At 53.6% G+C, this 24,107-nt stretch overlaps 8 protein-coding genes across 8 annotated transcripts; 3 read left to right on the top strand and 5 right to left on the bottom strand.

Annotated features, from left to right (window-relative positions):
• Positions 1 to 255: 255 nt before the first annotated feature.
• BKA58DRAFT_438202 (heterokaryon incompatibility protein-domain-containing protein) lies at positions 256 to 2,257 on the bottom strand (the record flags this gene model as incomplete). The annotated part of the gene is made up of 2 exons (XM_046173573.1): positions 256 to 2,180; positions 2,233 to 2,257. The coding sequence occupies 2 exons, from the start codon at positions 2,255 to 2,257 to the stop codon at positions 256 to 258; spliced, it is 1,950 nt and encodes a 649-aa protein (XP_046028231.1).
• A 1,441-nt stretch (positions 2,258 to 3,698) lies between these two features.
• On the bottom strand, positions 3,699 to 5,007 carry BKA58DRAFT_381308 (phosducin). The gene is made up of 2 exons (XM_046170001.1): positions 4,030 to 5,007; positions 3,699 to 3,976 (listed from the first exon to the last, which is right to left on the bottom strand). The coding sequence occupies exons 1-2, from the start codon at positions 4,603 to 4,605 to the stop codon at positions 3,737 to 3,739; spliced, it is 816 nt and encodes a 271-aa protein (XP_046028230.1). The 5' UTR covers positions 4,606 to 5,007; the 3' UTR covers positions 3,699 to 3,736.
• Positions 5,008 to 6,724: 1,717 nt separating this feature from the next.
• Positions 6,725 to 8,614, bottom strand: BKA58DRAFT_138049 (heterotrimeric G protein beta subunit). The gene is made up of 5 exons (XM_046164525.1): positions 8,081 to 8,614; positions 7,299 to 8,011; positions 7,150 to 7,239; positions 6,980 to 7,099; positions 6,725 to 6,930 (listed from the first exon to the last, which is right to left on the bottom strand). The coding sequence occupies exons 1-5, from the start codon at positions 8,193 to 8,195 to the stop codon at positions 6,913 to 6,915; spliced, it is 1,056 nt and encodes a 351-aa protein (XP_046028229.1). The 5' UTR covers positions 8,196 to 8,614; the 3' UTR covers positions 6,725 to 6,912.
• Positions 8,615 to 8,820: 206 nt separating this feature from the next.
• BKA58DRAFT_381303 (uncharacterized protein) lies at positions 8,821 to 10,213 on the top strand. The gene is made up of 4 exons (XM_046170000.1): positions 8,821 to 8,988; positions 9,074 to 9,216; positions 9,420 to 9,479; positions 9,531 to 10,213. Exons 1-4 carry the CDS (start codon positions 8,911 to 8,913, stop codon positions 10,171 to 10,173), a joined length of 924 nt encoding a protein of 307 aa, XP_046028228.1. The 5' UTR covers positions 8,821 to 8,910; the 3' UTR covers positions 10,174 to 10,213.
• Positions 10,214 to 10,427: 214 nt separating this feature from the next.
• On the top strand, positions 10,428 to 11,684 carry BKA58DRAFT_138062 (uncharacterized protein). The gene is made up of 2 exons (XM_046164526.1): positions 10,428 to 10,452; positions 10,552 to 11,684. Exon 2 carries the CDS (start codon positions 10,781 to 10,783, stop codon positions 11,540 to 11,542), a length of 762 nt encoding a protein of 253 aa, XP_046028227.1. The 5' UTR covers positions 10,428 to 10,452; positions 10,552 to 10,780; the 3' UTR covers positions 11,543 to 11,684.
• Positions 11,685 to 14,661: 2,977 nt separating this feature from the next.
• On the top strand, positions 14,662 to 16,329 carry BKA58DRAFT_138033 (trypsin-like cysteine/serine peptidase domain-containing protein). Its single transcript, XM_046164524.1, has one exon. The coding sequence runs from the start codon at positions 14,916 to 14,918 to the stop codon at positions 16,029 to 16,031; it is 1,116 nt and encodes a 371-aa protein (XP_046028226.1). The 5' UTR covers positions 14,662 to 14,915; the 3' UTR covers positions 16,032 to 16,329.
• A 400-nt stretch (positions 16,330 to 16,729) lies between these two features.
• On the bottom strand, positions 16,730 to 19,632 carry BKA58DRAFT_381290 (serine palmitoyltransferase 2). Its single transcript, XM_046169999.1, has one exon. It carries the CDS (start codon positions 19,216 to 19,218, stop codon positions 17,224 to 17,226), a length of 1,995 nt encoding a protein of 664 aa, XP_046028225.1. The 5' UTR covers positions 19,219 to 19,632; the 3' UTR covers positions 16,730 to 17,223.
• A 1,830-nt stretch (positions 19,633 to 21,462) lies between these two features.
• BKA58DRAFT_137967 (homeoprotein) lies at positions 21,463 to 23,506 on the bottom strand. The gene is made up of 2 exons (XM_046164523.1): positions 23,051 to 23,506; positions 21,463 to 22,998 (listed from the first exon to the last, which is right to left on the bottom strand). Exons 1-2 carry the CDS (start codon positions 23,326 to 23,328, stop codon positions 21,543 to 21,545), a joined length of 1,734 nt encoding a protein of 577 aa, XP_046028224.1. The 5' UTR covers positions 23,329 to 23,506; the 3' UTR covers positions 21,463 to 21,542.
• Positions 23,507 to 24,107: the final 601 nt, after the last annotated feature.

The following is a 24,107-nucleotide window of genomic DNA, read 5'->3' as shown; positions in this document are numbered from 1 at the left end:
AGCCCGCATGCGACGCTCGTTGAGCTGCTCTTTGGGGATTACAGCTCTACTATGCACTGTGTGTTCGAGAACCTAAGTCTTTTTTTTTTGAAGACTACAAGGAGTAAACTCGCCTTCTTTGTACTCAGACTGGACTCATGTATTCCTCGACCACAATTTACATCTGCCCGTCTTGCCTCAGCTGGCGAGAAGCGGCCACTCGTAACACTACTTCAAATCGACTACGCTCCCAGATCAAAATCATCCAACAAAACGCTACACCAGCGTAATCAACACACCCTTCCACTTCCCCGAAAGCACACTAACCTTCGCCCACTTCCTCGCCACATCCCCAATATTACCCCCCTCAACACCAACACCCACAACATTAACCCTCAATTTCCACACTCCCACTCTCTTCCACGTCCCCTCCTTACTCCCAGGAACCAACATCAACCCCGCCAACCGCCTCTGCACCGTATTCTTCCCCGCAGTCCTAACAACCTGACACTCTGACATCAACGCATACACCGCATTGCGAGGCGGCGACGCCCTCCCCGCCGGGTCATCGGGGTAGTATTCCAGCACCGGTTCCCAGCTAAACCCGCGGTTGAAAGAAAGTGCAGGAAGGCTTTGCAACCGTTTCATCTGTGCTGCTAGATCAGCGGGCCAATCCGCTTTTATAGGGAAAACCAACGTTGCAAGTGTGATTTGCAAGCCTGAAAAGTCGAAGGGGCTAGATTCGGATATGCGATCTTGCGTGTGCCCAGCGAACTTGAAGCCTTTGGTCTCTGCCCAGAACATATCTGTCCAGCATACAAGTTTCGGGTCGGAATCGCTTTTACAACGGACGGCTAGTTCGTCATCGCTGAAAAGGTGGTGTATTTGGTAGTGCTTCCATATTGGCACGGAGAACCATGACCAACTTGGTAGTGGTGATGTGGTTTGCACAACTCCTTCTTCGATCTCCGCCGTCCGCACTGAGGCTTTGATCTCGCCGTTTGGTAACCCGTTCTCGCGCCGGACAAGAGGCGGTGCTTTCCTATCGACGTACCATAGCATGGTTATGGGAAGGATTTCCTTCCACAATCCGGCTAGGTAGGTTAGTTGGCCTAGATTGGAGAACGCACTTGCAGTACCTGCGAAGGCTACAATGCGGTCTTTGGAGAAAGATAGTTTGCGACTGCGGTACTCATTGATAACGTTTTGGTAGGAGAGTGCGAAAGAGAGGACAGCTGGGGAGGAGAGACTGTGTGTTTTCCCAAGCGTGTTGATCTCTGTGATGCTGTTGGGGAAATATCGGGATTTACCTCTGTCTCTTCCTTGCTTGGATGACTGCTGCATCGTCGTCGTCGTGGGATCTGTCACCGCAGCTTCCGCAATCGGACCAAGCAATTCATCCCAAAACCCCTCCGAGCACTGCCACATGAGATTCTTATGGCCAAGAAGCAGCGTCCTCGGCGCGAGTAGATACTCCTGAAACGTCCATGCGCGGTTGAAAAGCGGCCAGTTGCGTTGGACGAGCCAGTCTTTTGTCGCTTCCTCTGGAGCGAAGTCGCGTCGGAGCGAGGACTTCGTATGCTCGATGTATATACCCGGTGTATGCGAAGATGAAGTCCGGAGAATGCATGGATTCCAAACTCGTGGGTCATCGCGACGCGATGGCGCGGAGGGAGAGTGGGGTGGGAAGAGGAAAGCGAGATTCGCTGTCGCGTTGCCGTAGACGATGGCCATGCGGCGGGCTTCGTAGTCCCAATCTGGTATTGAGTCTTGGATGATAGTTAGGCTGTCTATCCAGAGGTAGCGGTAGCCGAGGGCGAGGGTCACCCGGATTGCTTCTTTGTATACGTCTGATGCTTCCAAAGTGGCTCGAGGGATCTCTTTTTGGAAGACGTTCAGGTTGGATTGGAGGAGGCGGAGTTGTCCTTCATAATTTGTTCCCCACATGTAGCTCAAAACGAGATAGTCGAAACGCTCGTTTTGCATGTTACAACGGAGGCGGATGGTGGTGGGAGTGATTTCGAGGACTCGCGTGGGTCGTTGGTGGGGGTTGGAGACGGTATTGGTGTGGAATTTGCGACATGCTGTGTGCTCCGAAAGACATGTTTGGAGCCATTGTTTAGCCTTGGAGATGTTATCGCGAGCGAGGAGTGGTGCTTCTTTTGCGGTGATGTGGCTGTTGAACGCTCCTGTGGTGGTGTCTACCCGCCTTCGTCAGCAGCCGATTAAGAGAAGCGGTACGGTCAAACTCACTATCAAAAGTCTGGAACTTGAACATGGCAAAGCCTCTCCCATCCTCCGCACTCCTCATTTCACCTTTAACAAGCCTCATTCGGAGTAGTAACTCTGTCCAGCTCCTCCCGGTTTGGGGACACGCGTATACGCTCATATCGCTAGCAGGGCGTATACCGCGTGAAGCTCCATTCTGCAACTCCGCAAACATCATTTTGCAAAAGTGGCAAGATGGCGCTGACTGAGAGAGTTGAGTGACTGTGCACAAGCGAGAGAAAGGCCATGATGAAACGGGCTGCCCACAGGGCCTCTGCAGCCAATTCAGAGCGCTGCACTCGTTTGAGAATTTGCGACATCGCTCACATAAGTTGTGAAGAGGGACTGATGGTTTGCTAGTGGACGAAAGAGTAGAAGAAGGTTTAGATGAAAGAGTAGATGGAGGCGCTTTCTCGCCTGCGGAATGATGGCGGAATGATGACATGAACGAAGGCATGATTGAATGCTTAGAGGACGAGAAATGAGATGCAACATGGCAAGCCTTACCTTGCGCTGCTACATACTTATATGCAGTTTCCAGATGTTCAGTGGGTTAAAAGTACCCCAAGAACGTACAGAAGGGGGTGGGCGCTTACTAGACGCCAAACCGTCGAATCGCCCATGTGGCACAGCAGCGCATCCACTTCTGCACAAATAGGTTGCGCATGTGTTCCCGAACTGAAGAAGATCGCTGCATCGCTGGGAACGTTTGATGAAGGAGGAAAGTGAACGTGAAGAGATTGAGAAGAACGACAAGCCAGTCTCGTATCATAAGCGAGAAATGTGTGGAGTACTCAAGACGAAGGTCGAAGACAAGAAAGCATGAGGCAAACATCAAGAATGCATGACTGGAGAGAGCAGCACAACAAACCGAGAGTACATCTCGATCAAAAGATATCAGATTGGGTATCCGCCAACACCCTCAACAGCAGGCGCAACACTATTCGTAACAAGTAAGCCCTGTGGCCACTCAGTCTATCCTGAAAAAGCCAGACATGACGATGTAGTCAAGCAGTAAAGACGCCCTTGCAAATATGCAATATCCCGATGCCAAAGTATAAACAAAAGTGCGTCGCTAAATGAGGAAAGATGATAAGGAAATAGTAGTCGTTAATGCGGCGACGAGGTGCGCGAGGCCCATCTCCAAAAGGACTAAGCCCGCCGATGTTGTAGAAAGGTGGGCTAGTCGAGTCGTAGAGGTTGCCCTGTCATCATTTGGTAGTGAGATGAGGAGGGGTAAGGCGACATGCAGAGGTGTCGTGGTGAAACTGCCAGGGTCGGATGGTGGGTGATCTGATGACATAATAGCGCCGATGAACCACCGACGGGAAACAGCGGTGGAGAGGATAGCGCAATCGTGATGAGTATCACAGGTTTGAGGTGGTAGGAGAATTTCGTAAGGCCAGTTATCAATATACTGTTCAGAGGATGCGATGTCTAATAGTTGTTAGTCAATTGATGGGTGGTAGTGATAAATGGAGGAGAGGACTCACTGTCTGAAGACTGTCTCGAGGCTGATAGCGCTGAGCTCTGAATCATCGGGCAGACAATCGATGAGCGGTATTAGGTCTGCGAACTTCTCGCCACCCTTGTATGCTAGCACGGCGGGTACACCGGCGTCCTCGATCTCGGCGTCGTCGTTGTACATCTTGACGAAGCGGACGGTGTCGTTGCGCTTTGCGACCTCGCGCATGACCATCTCAAACTCTTGTGATACGTAGGCTTCTGGCTATGGCATTGTTAGTACAGGCTGTAAGAAGGAAGGGCTGAGTGTATACATACGTGTCTGTTGTAGATGAAGACGACAACGACAGTACCCGACGCCGTCTTATCGACAGCATCGAGATACCCCTCACCATCCACCAACGGCATGCTGCCATATATCCTCCGGCTAGGGCTGTTGGTCCTCGACCGTATCCTTTCGCCAACATTCTGCAGTTCCTTCAACCTGGCCTCACGCCATTGGCGCATGAAGCCCTCGTCGACCTCCTCATCACTGCTCAACGTCTTCTCATCGTGATAGGCACTAACATTGTACTGTGCGGGTGCGGCGTTCTTCTTCCATGTGAATCGTCGTGCTTGCTTCTTGGCCTGCTCAAACGCCTGGGCGTCAGCAATGACACCCTTGGGCCCCGTGTTGGCCTCTGAGCGCATGTTGGGCATGTAGTAATTCGCCCTCATGTCGGCTGGGATGTCGAGCTCGTCGTCGGTATCGATCTTCTCGAGGTAGTCGTCGGCGGCACCAGGGGATTCCGGGTCGGAGATGTCGCTGTCGTTGTGTCGGTCTTCTGGGTGGCGGTCTTCGCGGTCCTTGTCTCGGATCAGTTCGTTGAATTCGTCTTGAGCGGCTGTAGTCATGACGAAAGAAAAAAGAAGAGCGGGACCCGAGGTGACGGGCGCCGGACTGATATATGTGTGGAGAAGGGGGGACGGTCAGCGTCAGCTGTTTGCAGAGTCCGTGTACAGGTCCCGGTGTCTGGTGACGCGTTGGTCTGTGGTGGGCAGAAGGAAAGGGAGTGGTTGCAAGGTTGGGGTCGGTCGTCTGGGATGGTGCTCCGCTAGATGACAGGCCTTGGCGCGCGTGCTTGCAGGGCTATTTTCGAGTACGCGCTGGGGTTTCAGCGTTGCAATTGGACGCGCACGGGAGAATTCCCTCGAGGATTTCAACGTGCGTACGTGGATAACGTGGCCGAGGCGGTACGGTGTTGTAGGGGTGTGCTTGGTAGGTGCTGTTTTAGGGCTGATGCTGACCGGCCGATTGCACGATGCATTAGACGCCCGCACGGGGCCGCATCGCATACCATTGGCGAAGCGCAAAGGCATGTCGGCCTGATGAAACAGGATGCTCGAGTGCGAAACACGCTCACCCGCCTATTCACCGCCCAGTCGAGGGCCGGCGGGTGGCGCGCAATGGCTTGGGGCGCCGCGTGAAAGCCTGACGACTGCTGAAACACCATGCCGAACTATCTTGCTACACGCCTTCTCGACACGTCTGTCGCAGCATCAGCCTGCCCTATCCTCGCTGCTGTTTTGAGGCTACACGTCACAATGACCATACGACTCTGCTAAAGCCCTCATGCGCTCTGGTTGTTTCAATCTCTTCGAGGCACCAACTGTCATGCCACACCAGAGTTCCATGGCACAGCCGACCAAAAGGGGCCGAGGGATCTCTCTTTCGGTCTTGTTTGATATTCTCGTCCCGGCCACATCCCGGATGCGAGTCCCCCGGTGCACATGCAATGTAATCCTTCTGTGCTCGCTTCTAGAAGCATTAATGCCATCCATCGCGTTCCTATTCTCCGATCGACTCCTGCATCGGCTGAAGCGCTTCCTTTTGGCGATTTCAGGGTCCAGTTGCCATGCGGCCTAAGATTGCGGGCATTAGCTGAGGCACGTTAATGCCAAAGACGATGGATGGTTCGACACGTTGATTACTTTTCGAAAATAGATAGACGTTGCATAACCGCCCGGGTGAGAGTAAAGTGCGACGTGGCTCTTGCGTCTTCTGCTCGGTCACTCTTCTGTCATCCATGAAGATCACAACCATATTCTATCAGCCCTGCCCGACGAACGCTTAAAGTACGGTCACGCTACCATCACCGCAATAAGCTCTGATCGCTGATACTCCGGCTTGTCACTGCTTGTCCCGGAGTGACGTCCGGATGGGCAATTGGGGTCCCCTGGGCAACCTAGTCATATGCATAACGGTGTGCGCGCCACTAGATTCGCGAGCGGGTATCATCCCAGGTGGTGCAATCACCTTGGAGCTGTTAATGCCTCGCACAATAGCCTAGGCCAGAATCGCAAAAGTAACTTCTACCGCTGAGAGTGCCGAACAACAGTCGTGACAAGGTCTAGAAGGCACGTTGACGCTGATTCCTTCTTTCACGAGCTGGCCTGGACTGAGCGCGCTCAAACCTTGGAATGCTCGAGACGTTCCAAGGTTCCTTGGAAAAGGCAATATCAAGTCGTCTTATCATCATGCAAAAGCGTTCGATAAACTTAAAAGAGGTATATAGAAACTCGCTGACTACCCATTCATCTTTCACAACCCAATCAAATCGTACACATTGAAAGCCCATGCGCCAGAAAGCCACGATCCGTCCATCCAGTCCCCCACATCCATGGATTCTCCAAAACCATTTGCACGTAGTAGAATCCGAAACATACAGTAATGAAGCTTCCCGTCTTGCACAGCCCCATCTCTTCCCACACAAGTGCAAGTACAATCGGTCGCTTTTAATGATCAGGCAGAACGCAAGGGGAAGACTATGTCGAAGGTTGATGTAGATAGGTGCTACTCATGTACGTAGAACAGCCGGCCCGGACATGAGAACGAGTACGAGTAGTATGCTCGCACCGTCGAGAAAGGAATAGAACAGTGGTATGAAAAGAAAAAGTAGTTTGAGCACAAAAAGATTCCGGGCGCCGGGACATCAGTTGGCACCGTAGCCACATCGACGCTTCCAACAGGTGCGAGTATTATATTCTTAGAGTATGGCAGCGCTCAGTCTCCTGGTTGATAAGATGCAGCAGGGGTATGGTAGGCCAGGAGATGCGGAGATCGCTGTCGTAGGTTGTAGTTTGCCAATATTACGTTAAGGCGCACACGTTCGGATTGGCGTCGTTACATGGCGTCGTGGAAGTTCAGTAGGCTGACGGCACTTATGCCCAAATGCGCAGCTATGCCAAGTCAGTTGTGTGGTACAGAAGGGGGCACAAGAGAACTTACCATTGAGTCCCATGAACCAGTGCATAGACTGAGCGCGTCGTTGCTAACGCCGAGACAGCTGACGCGGTTGTCGTGTCCTTGCAATGTGCCTACGCGTTCGCCGCGGAGTACGTCCCAAACCTGGATATTGTTAGACTGTAGAGCTTGTGGGGGCTGCGCTGACTGCTTACCTTGCACTCGAAGTCGTCGTAACCTGCGAATAGCAGTCTTCCGGAGACGGAGAAGGCTACGGATGTAATACCGCAGACCGGCTCAGGAATCTATCGGCATACATTAGTAATCCAAATGCCAAAAGTGCCAGGGGTGCCATCGAGCGTACCTGGTATGACGCAAGCTCGCGGTCGGCGCGGATGTCGAACAGACGGCAGGAGGCATCGTCGGAACCGGTACCGAAGGCGTTGCCGTTGGGGAAGAATTGGATGGCGTTGATGTCAGAGTCGTGCGCGGCGAAAGTCTGGACGCACTTCTGCTGTCTGATGTCCCAGAGCTTCGCGAAAGCGTCGCAAGCACCGGAGACGAATTGGTTGTGGTCGAGCGGGTTAATGCTCAAGCTCATTACGTCGCCGAGATGGTCGGCGAATTCATGCACCTTGGAGCCAGTCTCCAAATCCCACAACACACAGGTCATGTCACCAGACGATGTGAGAATGCGCTTGTCGGAGATGAATCTGCAGCAACTCAGGTAGCCCGAGTGGCCGGACAGCTCGCGTGCCACACGTGTTGGACCTTCCCGAGCCGACAGATTGTAGATGGAGCAGATGTTATCGAGACCACCACAGGCGACGTAGTTGCCGGACGGGGAGTAGGCGCAGGTCATGACCCAGGACGAGCGCAGAGGGATGGCGTGGACCTTGTTGGTCGTGTAGGCGTCCCAGATGATGAGCTTTCCGTCCTGCGAGGCGGAGACGAGATGTCTGCGGTCGGTGGACCAGTGCATGGCGTAGATTTTAGCCAGATGGCCCTTGAGGGTGCGCTTCGTCTTCATGGTGAGGCGCGGCAGAGCCTCGACACGGTCTCTGGCGACATCGCGAACTGCGCTCTTGTGTTAGCCGTCTACGAGGTTCCGATACGGTGAGCACGCCGGCCGGAAAAAGAACATACGGGTCGTGTCAGCGAGCTCATCCTTCTTGCGCTTTATCCTGTCCTTGAGCGCCTCAGCGTCGCGGCGAGCGAGCTGGATCTTCTGCTGGATCGTTTCTTGGTTCATATCGGCCATGTAAGGGTGATATGCCGTGTGGTGAGGTGCTTGTCGCGAGCGGCGCGAAACGGCGAAGCAGGCGAATCCAGGGGCCTCCTAGGGAGCGCGGCAGCCGGAAGCGAGAGAGAGCGGCGGCAGGAGCGATAGACGGGCAGCAGCAATGGCTAGACGCGCGCAGAGCAGAATCAATTGCTTGCGCAGAGGGAGCGGCGGCTGGCAAACGGTCGTGGGGGCGTGAGGATGGAAGGGTGAGGGCTTGGAGATGAGTGAGGTACAGGAGCGGCCCGGGGTGAGCTTAGCTTGGCCTAGCCGAGCAACGAGCGCTGGAGATCAAAGGGCCTTGGTCCGCCAGTCTGTCGCGAAGATGCCCGCTGCAAACACCTGCCGTGACACGTGAGAGAGTGTGAAGGGCGCGGTAACGTGAGGGAGCCCTGCGTGCTGTCGGGTCCGGTGTTTGCACAGCTGGAGGCGCCAACGTGGTGTTGCTATGCTCTGCTCCTGTCCAGACCTGACGAAGAAGGCGCGCGCTGCAATCTCCTGCAGCACACCTCCTCCTTTGGGGCTGCCGAGGCGACGGACGAATGAGCAGCGAGCAGCCTATAAGGAGTCGGCTAGCACTATGACCCGCGTCCGCCGCTATACCCCCCAGGCCTCCTGTCCTGAAGTCTATTCACCTTACCATTATCGCTTCGAGAACCATCCCCACGCCACCAATACCGCCGTGTTCCCCAGCATGACTGCACTCCCCATCGCGACTGCACACGACCTGCCCGTCGACGCTGCCTTCACCAAGGGCCTGCCTAAGATTGAGGTACGGCTCCAGCCTCCTTGGTCCCTAGTCATCGCGCCAAGGACGCTCAGACTTCCGTTCGCTGCTGGCTAATGACGCGACTCAGCTCCATGCCCACTTGACCGGCAGCATCAGTCGCGACTGCCTGCACGCCATATGGGAGACAAAGAGAGCACGGCATCCTGACTTCGACCTCGCGGATCCCTTGGTCGCTATACCCGCGGGAAAGGTCGATTACGATATCAAAACGTAGGCCGCCTAGCTCGATTTGCTCGTCGTTCGGAATTCTCGCTGTAACACCGGCGTGCCGTTGGGAATACATGGGCCAAGACGATCGAGCAAGCGAGTTCGCGGCCAATATTCCCCTGACAAATGATCGCTACCCACTTGGTCGTCCCAAACAACTGGCTCACCACGCGAACATACTAGCAGACGTCTGACAGCTAGATTAGGTTCTTCCCGCTCTTTTCGTCATATATCTATCGCCTTTGCAGTGATTTGCCGAGCATCCAGTATGTCTGTCGACATGGACGTATATGGTGAGCCGCGGTTGATCAATTTAGGTACTCCACCAGGGCTGTGTTGCAAGACTTCCAGGATGATGGAGTAGTATACGTTGAGCTTCGAACAACCCCAAGAGCGATCCTCGGAGAAGGCGTTACCAAAGATGACTACGTGAAGACCGTTTTGGATATACTCAATGCCCATAACGACGATGCTAATAACACCATGCGAGCTTTCCTCATACTATCAATCGACCGTCGCAACAACATCGCAGATGCGGAAGAAGTCGTCGATCTCGCCATCAAGTATCAGTCCGCCGGCGTTGTCGGTGTCGACCTCTGCGGCGACCCAGCCAAAGGTGACATTCGCATATTCGGCGACAGCTTCGCTCGGGCAAAGGCTGCCGGGCTGAAGATCACGCTGCACTTCGCCGAGAGCGAAGATTCTGCATCGGATCTGGAGTTGCAAACACTCCTGTCCTGGCAACCTGACAGATTGGGTCATGTCATACATGTAAAGGATGAGTTCAGAAAGACCATTGAGCAGCACGGAATCGGCGTTGAGCTGTGCCTCAGCTGTAACGTCCATGCTAAGATGATCACGGGCACTTACTCGGACCATCACTTTGGGACGTGGCGACATAGCAGTGTTCCCGTCGCTCTGAGCGTACGTTCAGCTCTGGAAACTGTGTGTTTCTCGTGACGACTAACGCCCGGCAGACTGATGATGTAGGTGTCTTTTGCAGTCCACTCTCGCAAGAGTACTACCTCGCGGCGCAGCATTTCCACTTGGACCGAAAGGATGTCAGAGCACTTTGCGAGCGAGCCATCGAGTCGATCTTTACGGGTCCAGATGAGCAGGCCCACCTCAAGCGGATCCTCGCGACTTGGGACGGGTGCACCTCATACAACACAGAAAAATAAACAGGTCTAGAGTCTACATCAACGTTAGGTCACCTACTTTGCATGTTTCCATGTTGATGTAGGTTGCAGACCTGTTCAGCCCTTTCCTAGGTTGACGTGGATGGAAGATGTGAATCACCGTTCATGCATCGACCAGTCACTTAATGACAACGTCTAGTCAACGACTCCAATATGACAAAAGGTATACTCTACGTCCTACGCCACAGTCATCGCTGAGTACAAGATCTCGCATCGCGGTTCTCTTCTTCCCACAATCTCTCTTCGATAGACACCATCACGCGAATACCAAACAGCCAACATCATCTCACATCTCTACTATATCTGCATATCATACTTAGTGCCCTGCCATTTTACGGCTATTCCTCTCCCGCCGCTCGTCCTGCAACATGTTCAACGCCGTCAGGAAAGTCGGCTCGTTAGCCATGCCAGTGGTTCGACCGAACGGCCTAATCCTTACGATCTTCTTGATTCTTTCTCTGATCGCAGATGGCGCTGCACAAAGTTCTTCGCAAACGGCTTCGACCGTTTCCCAGGCGGCCTCTGCGGCTTCTCAGGTGGCCTCCGTAGCTTCTCAGGCCAGCTTACAAGCTTCCTCTCAAGTAGGTTCTCAATCACCCTCTCAGACTCTCGCACAAACAAGTTCTCAGGCCTCAGAATCAGCGCTTCCATCAACTGCCGAGCCCATATTCTCCTTTGATGACTCGTGTAAGGCTGAGCATCGAGACATTATTGACAACACGTTCAAAGATGCTATGGAGAATGCCAAGGTCACCGTGGAGAGCCAAACAGCCTATGAGGAAGATACGAGCTTCTTGAATATATATGGTAAAAGAGCAACTGGAAACATTACAGTTGTCAAGAGTGCTTTCCCAGGAGTGCAGCAGCTTCCAACGCCGATTCCGTCGGGGTGCAACTTCGACGGCTCAGTTCCGTGTAACGACCGTACCATATTTCCCGGAATTGCCAAGACAGTAGTTGGCATACAAAAGAGAGACGGCACGCTAAGTCAACAATCGGGGCTTATATTCTGTCGCGAGTTCTTCGAACTTACTCCACTCGACCATAGGGTTCAGATGGCGATTAATTTCCCCTCGAATCTTACGGTTCGATATAATCTAGGATATGTCCATGACAATCAAGGCGAATGATACACACAGTTGCACGGTCTTACAGCTAGATTACTAACGAAAAACAGCTACTACCCTCCTGCGTATGCTATTTCAGTTCCTTCCCATATCGGAGGACCTAGATCGACCCATCTCAGGACCTCTGGGTCAACGTATGGCAACACTACCCTGGTGGAGTAGTCGACACATGGTCAGCCTGCTACGGAATACTCTGCGCCAAGGTTCTGGCTCGACCTGATGATATCTCCAACGACTGGGCATCACTGAACGGCAGGTTTTATCTTTCTCAAGTAGAGCCTTGCCGAGCTGACTTTTCTAGCGGATGACTACGCTCTCTTTGCTTTGTCCAAATACATGGCGCAGACTATTGGCGGCAATTTCCCTTACTTTCCCAAGATCGAGAATGATCCATCTTACGGTGCAGCTGCTGTTCCTTTCAATATTAAAGATGACGTCCCAGTCCAAGTGAAAAACTGGTTTCACTGGCGCGGACTTTCCCAGCCAAACTACGACCCCTCTCTGCTGCAACCCGATAAAACTGACTTCGATATCGAGATTAAGCTTGATCCAGAACGAAAGGCTGTCATCACAAATGCCCCATTCCTAAAAGACGTACCGAACAACTCTGCGAAGGAGAAAGAAGCCTCATGGATCAACGACTTCGTAGAAGCCCACAGTGACCAACTACTTAATAAGGATGCAACATACAACCGTACCTGCTTCGGTGAAGACCAGACCCAGTACTCCAATGCCAAAGAATTCGATGGAGATGAGGCAGTCGGCTTTGCCCAAGAGTTCTGTGAAGACATCATCAAATCTTGAGACGAAACAACCCCGATTCCACCATCTGTGCGAGATACCTCGGACTTCCGTAACGCAAGCAGGGTTTACAAACTCCAGGAAACAAACGCCGGATCGCATCTCGGATTCTTTGCGGTCGCTGATCCCGCATTGTTTATACAAGCTCGAAGTATTAGGTATTTCTTTGAAGGAGCTTCACTGGATGCCAAAGTCGACCACTGTCGCTTGACTTACAATGATATCATACACAACGTAAGACGTCATTGCAATCTTATGAAAATTGTAGTCCAGCTACTGACTAACCCAGTGCGGCGCCGATGCCACCAAAAGACGTGGTGGCGTCCTCAAACTCAACGATCGGCTCTACGGCGTCTATACCACCCCGGATGACCGAGAGAATAATCTTCCCTGGCTCACAAATTACACCCACCTCGATGATCTCCAGTGTGCGAATTACAACGACACAAGCTACTGGCGTATAGCAACATCCATCGAGGGTACATCACCGAGACGGAAAAACTGGAGAGGATCTGCTCGTGCTGGTACTCTACTTATCCGTTCACCTCAGATCTGTTCTGCAAAGGCTCTGCGTCAAAGTGTGGGGATTTGGCGACCGACGACAGAAGGAAAGCGGCGGTTTGGGACAAGTTTGCCTGCTCGTTGTAGGGACTTACGATGTCTTTAGGGTGGCGTCCTGAGCATGAATCATATATTATAGAATGGCTGGGTGCAGTGTACCTATGTGATATCACTCAGAACCCGTCTGTCTCATGTCCGCATGACATCGATGTATAGCTCCTTCCCGTCTCGAACGCCGCGCATTTTAGCGTTGCGCTAGTGGAAATGATGTTCGCTGGCACCGGCCACGTCTGCCCCTCCGTCCATCACCTCTGCACTCGCAGGTACTCACACATCACGTCTCATCAGCCACTTCACAAATGCGGATACAGCAGCATAATATCTTGCCACTCGACTCAACTTCGAACATGGTGCATGCGCCGATGATTTCATCGTACCCGCGTGCACAGCAAATTCACCTCGGCTTGTAGAACGATGGCGCAATACGGGGTCACGCCTGCAGCCACTACGCTTGCAGCCAGGTACCAGCCGTCCTTGATTCAGGCACGACAAACGGCTGGGCATGAGGACGCTACGAGCGGTTGTGGCAATGTGTATGCTATCCCTCATGTATCTAGTCTTCCGAGGTCGCATTGACGGATACTTGCCAAGGCCTCGCGATGATTGGAGGCTTGTACTCTAATACGAGTACCGGCAGCAGGAGTGTGTAGGACCCGCTCGGAGCGACCCTCCCTTCTGATCCTTCGCTACTGCTGCGGATACAGGAACACGGAAAAACAAAGTCCATACAGTATGACCGAACAGCGCCAGCACATGTGTGCGGGAAGTTGTGGTCCTACTTCAGCAGGATTCTAGGTCGATTAGTATCCGACGGGCGGCGCAGGAGCTAACTAAACTTCTTCCACCGCGTATTCACCAATGGTAAAGACCACGAGAATTGATCGCTTAGAAGCAGCTGGACCCTTCCTGATCATTGACGAACCGGCAAAGTTCCCTGACTCACAGGGATTTTCTACGAGTCTAGACACTGTCGCTACGCTCACAAGTTCAACCCCGGGGAGCTGCCAGTGACGATCACCACGATTAGGACGCATATCTACTGGCCATTCACCTGGACTACTACTAAACACCAGAATAGGTGGACTATGCCCTTGCGATTCCCGAGCTCGCCAAGAAGGCAGAACGCCAAACTACCGACGCTACAGGAAAGTCGGCGAATAACGAGAGCCATCGCAAAAGCTCCTATCTGCTAAGCGCCCCTCGATATTAGAAGATAAAGGTCTTGGCTCTTGGCAGCGGGACAAATGATGAATCAGGAAGGTATGGTAAAGAGGTGTGTCTGGCTTCTGCATGAACGGTTATGCCCGTGCGGGGTTATTCCCTAAGGCTGGCACATTATCCGACCAACTCGCTTATCTAACCCTACCGGATCTCTGTCGTATCTCAACCTCCTTCCTGAACGGATTCGCGTACCTGGATAGCGTAGGGGTGCTTGCAGACCGTTAACTTTCGTGTTAAGAGCTGCTACATCGATAGCTCGATGGCTTCGAGGGGCGAATGTCTTGTCAAGTGCCTTTTTGGGTGTAACACCGTGGGGGCAATGTCTTGTGAAGTGCCCTATGGGGTTTACCTTTCCGATACTCTTGAAACGTAGTCCCCCGGGGTAAACATGTCTTGCAGCGGAAGAGGAAGGAGATATTGTGGTTAGCGGTCGATCCAATTTACAGCTCTTGCGAGGTGCCTTTTGTAGACTACCTTTCTGATACTGCAAGCACGTGGAAGCACACCACGTAGCAGATGAGGAAGGAGGCAGTTCGTAGCCGACTATGCGAGCTAGGGCTCTATCCTGCACAGCAATGGACGAGGACATGGTGCAAGTTACGACGCCAGAGGGAAAGGAAGTATAAGTATAGGAGGGTATTCCCGTTCTTTTCAAATCATCACTCTCATCAGTGTCACTCACTCTACTACCTTCGCTCTCGCAACTACAACATCAACGTTCGGTATCTTCACCATGGTTCTCACCAACTTCCTCGCTGCCGTGGCAGTCTTCCTGCCCATCGTCTACGGTGCCCCTACCGCTGCTGCCAACAGCCTGCACCCCGACATCCTCGCTGCCATGAAGCGCGACCTTGGACTTGATGCCGAGCAGGCCCACGCTCGTGTTGCCCGCGAGCTCAAGGCCACCGATGTCATCGAGCAGCTCCGCACCGCCACCGGTGCCTCCTTCGGTGGTGCCTACCTCGTTGACGGTGACCTCACCGTTGCCGTCACCGACGAGGCCTCCGCCTCCGAGGTCGAGGCCGCCGGTGCTAAGCCCCTCCTCGTCTCTGTCCCTCTCTCCAAGCTCGAGGAGGCCAAGGCTGCTCTTGACAACATGGACCTCGAGTCCGCCAAGCGCTCCGAGTCTGGCATCGCCGCCTACTACGTCGACGTTGCCTCCAACAAGCTCGTCCTTGAGGCTCTCGCCGACAGCACCGCCTCCGCTGCCGACCTCGCCAAGAAGGTTGGTCTCACCGACTCCGAGTACGAGGTCAAGACCGTTGCCGCTATGCCCACCGTCCTTGCTACCGTCCGTGGTGGTGACGCCTACTACATCAACCGTGCCGGCCGCTGCTCCGTCGGTTTCTCCGTCACCGGTGGATTCGTCTCCGCCGGCCACTGCGGTACCACTGGCAACACTGCCACCACCAGCGCCGGTGCCACCATCGGTACCTTTGCTGGCTCCAGCTTCCCCGGCAACGACTACTCCTACATCCGCGGCACCTCTGGCAACACGTACCAGGGCCGCATCAACAACTACGCCGGCAGCACCCTCCCCGTCTCCGGCAGCACCGCCTCCGCCACCGGTGCCAGCGTCTGCCGCTCCGGTTCCACCACCGGTGTCTTCTGCGGCACCATCCGTGCTCTCGGCGCCACCGTCTCCTACGCTGAGGGCCGTGTCACTGGCCTTACTCAGACTAACGTCTGCGCCGAGCCCGGTGACTCTGGCGGTTCCTGGTACAGCGGTTCTCAGGCCCAGGGTGTCACTTCCGGTGGCTCTGGTGACTGCTCCAGCGGAGGTGTCACTTACTTCCAGCCTGTCAACGAGATTCTGTCTGCTTACGGTCTTACTCTTGCCCGCGGTTAAACGCTTGGATGTGAGTTTGCTTTTGCCTAGCGATGGATGATGGATTGGATGAGTGGTATGAATGTTTATGAGGGGTTTTATGAGAACTTTGAAGTTGTATATAGTTTGATTGTTGAATTGCAGTTATGATACCAGAAATCTTCGTTTGAACTCTGAGAGTGATGCAGTCATGTTTGAGTGTGACTACTGTCTAGAGCAAGCTGGTCTTTGAGAATCTTCCCCTCACGCATTTTCGCCATTTTTCATCTCTAAATCATTGCACTCAGCTCAGATCATATTTACGCTTCGATTAACTGGCACATCATCTCAAATAATTGGGATTTGACCGCTTGATATTCTAGATCCCTTTTGGCTGTTAGATGTACTTCTCCTCCTACTATTACAGCGAAGTAGATTACAATAAAATTTTACAACCTGTTGTCTCAAAAATCATGCATCATGTTCTACTACCTAATCACATTCACTTCGTTCTTCTGCATATTCCGAATAACACTTGCTTCTCGTTTCTCTCCCCTCTCCCCTCTCCCCTCACGTATCATTTTGTTTTGATTTAGTCGAATGTAATAGAAGAACGAATAAGAAGCACAGCATGCAGTCTGGTTACATCTTTCAAAACTTAGTAATACAAAGAGAACATGTTCGTGTTAAAAGATTCCAGAGGGTAACGTCAAGAGAAAGAGAGAAAATGGATAAGAAGATTCTAGGTTCATGTTCGTTTACTATTGTCTATATCGCCATATCCTTTATCGCCCTTCACTGTACACTATGTATCTATAGATCTCTTATCTATGTACATCTCTACGCTCTACGCTCTACCATTATTAGTTGTTTCATCATAATATTACGACTACCCTCAATATATGTCAGCTCTCAAACCACATGCAAGTAAACGTCAGTAAAACATTAACGCAAACACACAGGTAATCATCCCAAGTCGGAAATTCAACAACATCATCATCATGTCTTCAGAAAAGTGCAATGCCATGTGGACATAGAAAAAGTTTAGTAGTGTAAAAAAGCCAACAGCGAGGGTATTGAATCGAGAAAATTATGGTACAAGCAAACGCGCCGATATGCTCCAAAAGTGCTAAGTAACGTCGTGAAACCAGTAAGATGACGGTCAAGTGACAAGACCGTTGATGAAAAGAAGATGCTGCGTAGGACATATATAAGATACGTATAATACTTCTTTTTACCGCAGCGTCCCTTGTACATCATCAACAGTCCTCTTGAGCACATCCTCTATCCTCCACCTTGGGGGCTTGGGCATCGTCTCCTTGTTGTCATCCGCGGCCTTGCTCATCTCGAGCAGCTCCTCAGGCTCCGCACCCCCAGCTACACCACTGCTGAACTTGAGCTGGAGAAGCTCGCCAACCTGGTCGCAAGCCGTGAGCATACGGTCGAGATCGTCTTTGGTATGCGCAGCGCTGACGCAGAAGCGGGCACGTGATGAGACGAGGGGTGTGGCTGGGTAACCGACGACGACGACGGAGATTTTGCGCTTGAGCATCTCGTGGGAAAAGGCGGGCATCTTAGCGGGGTTGTACAACATGACGGGGATGATAGGGGAGTCGTCGTGGCCGTAGACGATGAAGCCGAGACGCTTGAGACCGAGGCGGAGGTAGCGCGAGTTGAAGCAGAGACGCTGGAGACGCTCTTCACCTTGGCCGGGGACGATGGAACCGTCGATAATACGGAGGGCGGAGGAGATTTGCATGAGGACAGGTGGTGCAGGTGACTCGGCGAAGAGCATGGCGGCGTTGGAGGTGCGGAGCTTGTCGATGATGGGCTTCTCAGCGGCGATGTAACCACCGTTCGCACCGAATGATTTCGTCAATGTGCCCATAAGGATGTCAACTTCCGAGGGGTCGATGCCGAAGTAGTCGCATACACCGCGTCCGCGAGGACCGACACCACCGACGGAGTGGGCTTCGTCGACGAAAAGGTTGAACTTGTACTTGTGCTTCAGGCTGATGATACCGGGGAGGTTGCACATGGTGCCCTCCATGGAGTAGAGACCCTCAACGGCGACCAAGATCTTCTTCCATGGGCGGTGGGTTCGGGGCTGACCTTGCGAGATGGCTTCACGGAGCTTGCGCTCGAGATCGCGCATGTCGTTGTGCTTGAACATTGTGACCATGGCACCGGAGAGACGAGCGCCGAATCGGATGGAAGAGTGGTTGAGTTCGTCAGAGATCATGAGGCAGCCCTTTCCAACAATGGTAGGGAAAGTGGTAGCGTTCGTAACGAAACCCATAGAGAAGACCATTGAAGCTGGCTTGCCGACGAACTTGGCAATGAGATCCTCAACCTCGACGGTGAGGTCCGAAGTACCGCTGTCTGATCGGGGACTGGCCATTGAGATTCCGTATTTCCTGATGGTAGCTTCGGCGGCGTCTGCGCAGGGGCCTTCTGATTGAGCGAATCCGAGGTAGTTGTAGGAGCTCATGTTGAGGGTTTCTGTGGTGGTACCGAGCATCTTGAAGGTGTTGTTGCCGTCGTCTGACTTGCGGTCAAGCACGGTGATGAAGCGTCCAGGCACACCGGTTGTCGGTCGCGAGAAGCAGTCGTTGATGCGCATCTTCAGCCGCCTCGTGTAGAAGTTGTCAAAGTCGCTGTTGAGGGGCGCATATCCGTCCTTCTCCTGCAGATGGCTGTAGTGTTGTTTCCTGAAGCGCTTGCCGAAGAAGTCGCGAACATGTCCGAATACTATTAGGATTAAGTAGCTGATGTATGTGGTGAAAAGGAAATAATATGGCGGCTCGTCCTCGATGGGGTCGCCGAACTCGCCCTCGAATTTGCTGAGGTAGCGGTGCTTCTGGGAGCCAAGGGGACCGAATTGTGCGTGTGCTCGTGCGAGGCGGCGCTGCTCCTCTGGTGAAGGCGGCTGGAAGAGTGTCTTGGGCTCGGTGGGCATCTTCTCACCGGTCGCGGTAGTCAGATTGATGGTCGGGAGCGAGATTTGCGAGGGCGAGGGGTTGTTGAGCAGCGCCTGTTGCTGTGCGACGAATGCCTCACGCAGGAGAGCGGCGTCGGTCCGTGATTTGGGAGAGCCACCGAAGAGGGAGGTGAACTTGTTGCCTTTTGCGAAGGATTGTCGACGCGCTGACTCGCGCTTCTCGGTGGAGGGATCGAGGGGGGGAGTAGGGGCGGTGGATGCGAACGGGTTGATGCTTCGAACAGGCATTGCAGCAATTGCTCTCGGACGGCGGTATTAGAGTAGGCAGGACAGACGGAGGGAGGTGTAGGCTCGAGTATCGTCCCAAGTCGGAGCTGGCGGTGAAGAATGCAGGAGGTCGTGGGAGGAGCTAGACGGGAAAGGGATCAGCAGGCGACTCGAGGAAGAATTGGCGGCGCTGCGTGAGGATGTCGGCGAGCGAGAGCTGGGAGTGCGGTGGGTGGGAGGGAGGGAGTCTTAGTACTACTGACGCGCTCATGCACCCGGAGCATGGACAAAGCCGGGGAGCGGCAGTACCGGATAGCGTGCAGGAGATGGACGAAAGCTGGGAAGGAAATTGAAGGATGGGATTGGGCAGGCGCAGCGGGAGGCCGCGGACGCTTGGAGGAATTGGACCTACGTGGTGCGAGCGGTGCAGTGAACAGAGGCTTGAAGCTGCACGTCAGGCTGATGTACCGGTACGTGGATGGGCTGTCGCAACGCTTTTCGTGTTCCTGAGTGGCGCGGCCGTTTGCTACGAACCACCAAGCTTCTGCGCCGCCGGTCGTGACGTAGAGATGCCGTGAAAGTCCTGGGACGATCAACACCAACAGGCAAGTAATGAGCGACAAGATGTGGGTGTGGTGCGAGAGAAGAAAAGCCGTGGGTCGCGTGCAGCTGGCGGTTCACTTATCAGCGTCGAGGGCAAGGGGTGGTGCAGTCGACACGCAGTGGCCTGCTGGTTGGCCCAACGAAACGTGAAATGAGCAGCCCCATTGTCCCGTTCGGCACCACGCCGCTTGGGGCACAACGTCAGGGGAACTCGATGCCGATCGCTGCCACTTCGCCCTCAAATCGCCCTCCTCGCCTGCCGGACATCGCAAGCCTTGCCAGACTAGACCCGTACCTCGTCCGAGCCTGAAGAGCCTTGCAACTCGGGCCATTCTCGCCAGGGCCCAGAGCTTGTCTTCGATGAGCCTGCGCGCCTGCGATGCCAATGAGACTCGCCGCACGTCATCGACTACAACAGATTTCTTGACCCAGTTCTTGAGCAACGTTCGGTCTGACAAGCCTGACATAATCACCGCATGCTCTGTCATCCACGCATCGCTGTTTGCTTTCTGCTGTCAGCCACGACGTGCTCGCCCACCCGCTTGGCATGCTGTAAGCGTCGCGGGACTCACACCACCACGCATAGTCGACGATCTTATTGCAGTGCTATTTCCTTTTCCGGCTTCGGCTCCAACTTCGACTAGCATACAAGCACATGCGGCCACATATTTGAAGACGTCGTGCCGCTGTTGCGCAGCAGTCACCACGCGACAATTACACTCCTTACAAAACGCATGTGTAGCATGAAATAACATGATACAGCCTTACAGCAGATGATTGGCCCACCCGATTTTGTAATCATCCTGTGGAGGTTCAACGGGCTGGCCCGAGACCACGCTCATTAATGCGCTGTCAAATGGGCTGTGTAGCCCTTCCTAGTGCGAGGATTCGCTGTAAAATTACGATGGACTTTCATCTCGCAACCGGGGATACGAGACAACCTGTCCATCGTAATTTCACTCTGCTATAACATGGCACTTCCCCGCTGCCTGACAGCTCTACACAACATCGCATAGCACATTACTGGCACCATCCCAGGTCGGTTCAAATAATGTAATGTATTTGTTTACTGATCTCGAAGAACAGCTGTTTACCGGAGACCCCTTTGGAAGCTACATACTCAAGCACGCGCAGCGGCTCTGTAATCCACAACAACCCCCGCAGCTCAAGATCTCCTTAAAATGGCAATCCCTCCATCTGCCAGTCGAGCCCGACAAGGAAAAATTCCGAGATGCACGCAACATATGAAACAATGGCTAGCTCGCAACAGAAAAAGAAGAGATGATAGACAATGAAAAAACAATCCAAAAAGAAAAAAGACGACCAGCATATGCTGCTGACGTCTGCCAACACCAGCGCAGGTTCCACCAGTCCGCCATTTCTCTGTATAGTTCCAAGCCTACCCAATCCTGAGCAACGCCGTGTTCAATAACCAGTCCCTGTATGGTGGTCGTTCAACCTGCGTTACGAAGAGTAGTGATGGAAAGTAGTAGAAGGGTGGCTTCCTACAAGCGACGGGAAAACCCCATGGCTTTGTAGTTCCAAGGATTTGAGACCAATATGTGAGAGACGACGACCACATTAAGTATGAGCGATGATGGAGAGCAAGAGTTGCAACCGCCCTGCCACTGTTCCAAGCGGCAGGGCGTACGCACCAAGCTTCCTCGTAAGAAAGCAACCGCGACCGGGTATAAGAGCACGCAAAAGAATAATTGACAAACAGACGGTAGTATGCGAGCTGCTCATTGCATCTGGTGATGCTCCGGTGACATGCTTGAAGGGTCTAACGAGCCGAATGACACCAGGTTCTGCATGTCCAAGTCGTCGACGTTGTCGTCCATCAACGGTGACCGAAACGGCATGTTGAGATTCTGCTTGGCGTACATGTCTGTCATCTGTAGCGCCTCGTCGGACATGCCGTTGTCATGCGACATTGGGTACACATCGTTGTGGTTGTCACGACCGAAAGATCCCAGTGGTGGTGACTGGTTAGCGATGATAGGGTCAGGGTGGTTCATCGCCGGCATAGGCGAGTGGTGAGATGCAGAAGGTGGCGGGCCCATTGGTGTATGTACATAGGGGGGGATGTTGTACTGGCCATAGTTGGATGCCGGGATGTTGTCATTTGACGGACCCGATGTGAAAAAGGAAGGCGTGCCGTACTCCGAAGGCGAGTTGGCGGTAGTGGCGGACATGGGGTACTGTCGGTAGTCCATGCCGTACCCTGCAGAAGTGTCGATGCTCAGGTGAGGACCAATGGGGCCTGCACTCTGGGGCGTCGGCGCAAAGATCTCAGGGTTAGGAACATACGGCGACGGCTCTTGTTGGATCAAGAAAGATGGCATCGGGTTGCGAAGCATAGAGAAGTCCATCGCAACAGGCACTGAACGACTTCGCTGGCGCTTGTGACCACGCGGTTGGAAGGGTTGAGGTGCAAGATGCGTCTCCTGAAACATGCCCATGTGATGCGGGTGCTGGAGGTGGTTTGGTTGGGACGCGGGCCGGTGGTTGATGGGCGAGACCGGTGCCGAGACGGCGAATGTGTTTGGGTCGAACATGTTGTGTCGGTTCTGAAACGACTCCAGTGAGACAAGTTTCGCCAACTGACCGCTCAACACCTTCGGGTGACCACCCAAGTGGTGCAACATAATGTTTGATGCTTGCTGGTCCTCGGTAAAGTCGCCGCATTGGAAAAATCCTCCGGAGCCGGAGGAGTCCATGAAGAAGTTCGGCGGGCGGTTGAGTTCGACAATCAAACCGCCGGGACGTTGTGAAGCGCCTTCGGCGATTGCGGTCATGTCGCCGTTCTCGAGTGAAATGTTTTTGATGTATGAGAATGGGTACTCAATCTTGTATCCCGCAGAGTCGTTGTTGATGTAGTAGGTGATGCAGCACTTCTCGGGTGAGTAGAATACCACCAGGTCCATGGCGCTTTGTCCAACTCGTCTCCAGTTCCCGATGCTGAGGGAGCGGCAAGCAAAGTGGTGGATGACAACCTTGGAGTTGTTGGCGTCGGTGTTGAGGAGCATGCCACTTCCGTATGGCATACCGCCTGCGCGTCCCAGGAAACTAGTGCCGATTGACTTGCCTGACTCCATGGCTTGGAGGGCAAGGTATCGTCGCATGGACTCTGGAATATCATTGCAGTCATCACCGTTCTCGATGCTCTTCTTGGCAATGTTCTTGATCTTGGCACGTCTACGCGATTGTCAGTACTGCGCACAAGCATCACACTGCTCGTTTTTCCTACCTATTCTGGAACCAGATCTGGACTGAGCGCTCGGTCATGTTGATTTCCGAGGCAATTCTTTCGCGGGTAGCAGCAGTGGGCGTGGGGTTCTTATTGAACTCAACTTCGAGTGTCACCAGTTGGTCTTGAGTAGCCCTCTGTCTCTTCTGGTTGCGCTGCTGCTGGGTGAGGGTGCTCTTGCGCGGGGGTCGGCGTGGGGCAGAGCCCTGTGTCGGGGTGGAGGATGACGCCGGTGGAGATGGCGTGGGCGAGACCATTGCGTCGTCGTTTGACTGCATATTGGGTGGTAGGGGTGATCGGAGCGCGAGAGTTGGACTCGATTCGAAGCGGGGTCGGAGATATAGAGGGAGCAATCGAGCTGACACCTCTGTCTATCTTGGTTCGTAAAGTGTCGTGAAGTAATGGTCCAAGCAATGGAGGTGGGTGAAGATAGTGGAGCTATGCGAAGCTGGTAAGAGTTCAATGTCACGGGAGAAGGAATCCGCGTGTGAGAAGCTCGAGACACCGTCCAGGCGCGTGTGAGAAGGGTCAAGGGTGAAGGAAGCTGCTGGCCGGGGAGCAGATGGATCGTCCGAAAGCGAGTCCAAGTCGACAAGAGTGAAGGAAGAGGTGCTAAGGAGCGGACAGACAAAGCCTAAAGGAGGGTTGTGAAGAAAGGAACGTGGGCAAAGGCCGAAAGGAGTGGCGGCACTTCGCAGAAGTCGACAGAGAAAGAGAAAGATGTAGGTACCACACCGACAGCAAAGGTGACGATAGGAATCCGGATAGAGGAGCAGGGCCTTAGATGTAAATGAGCGACCGTGGTTGGGAAAGGGGAGATTAAGGGAAGGGGCATTGAAGCCGGGGGGAAGGTGCGCGCCGGCTAGCTTAGGCTGGGCAGGGCGCTAGCTGGCCAGAGAGACGGTTTTAGCCCAACGGCACCACCGCTCGACGCCCGCCCTGGAGGCGCGAGACCAGTGGTGACGCACCAAAACGCTTATGTTCTGAAGCAAACCATGCTCGTCGCAACACTCTGACCGGATGTTCCTCCGCTCTACACCACGACACAACAGCCACA

Source organism: Alternaria rosae (genome assembly GCF_020736505.1).
Source record: "Alternaria rosae strain MPI-PUGE-AT-0040 chromosome Unknown BKA58scaffold_3, whole genome shotgun sequence".
Taxonomy (NCBI): Eukaryota; Fungi; Ascomycota; class Dothideomycetes; order Pleosporales; family Pleosporaceae; genus Alternaria; species Alternaria rosae.
The sequence above is the reverse complement of the archived record's forward strand: the minus strand, read 5'-3'. Positions and strand labels throughout refer to the sequence as shown.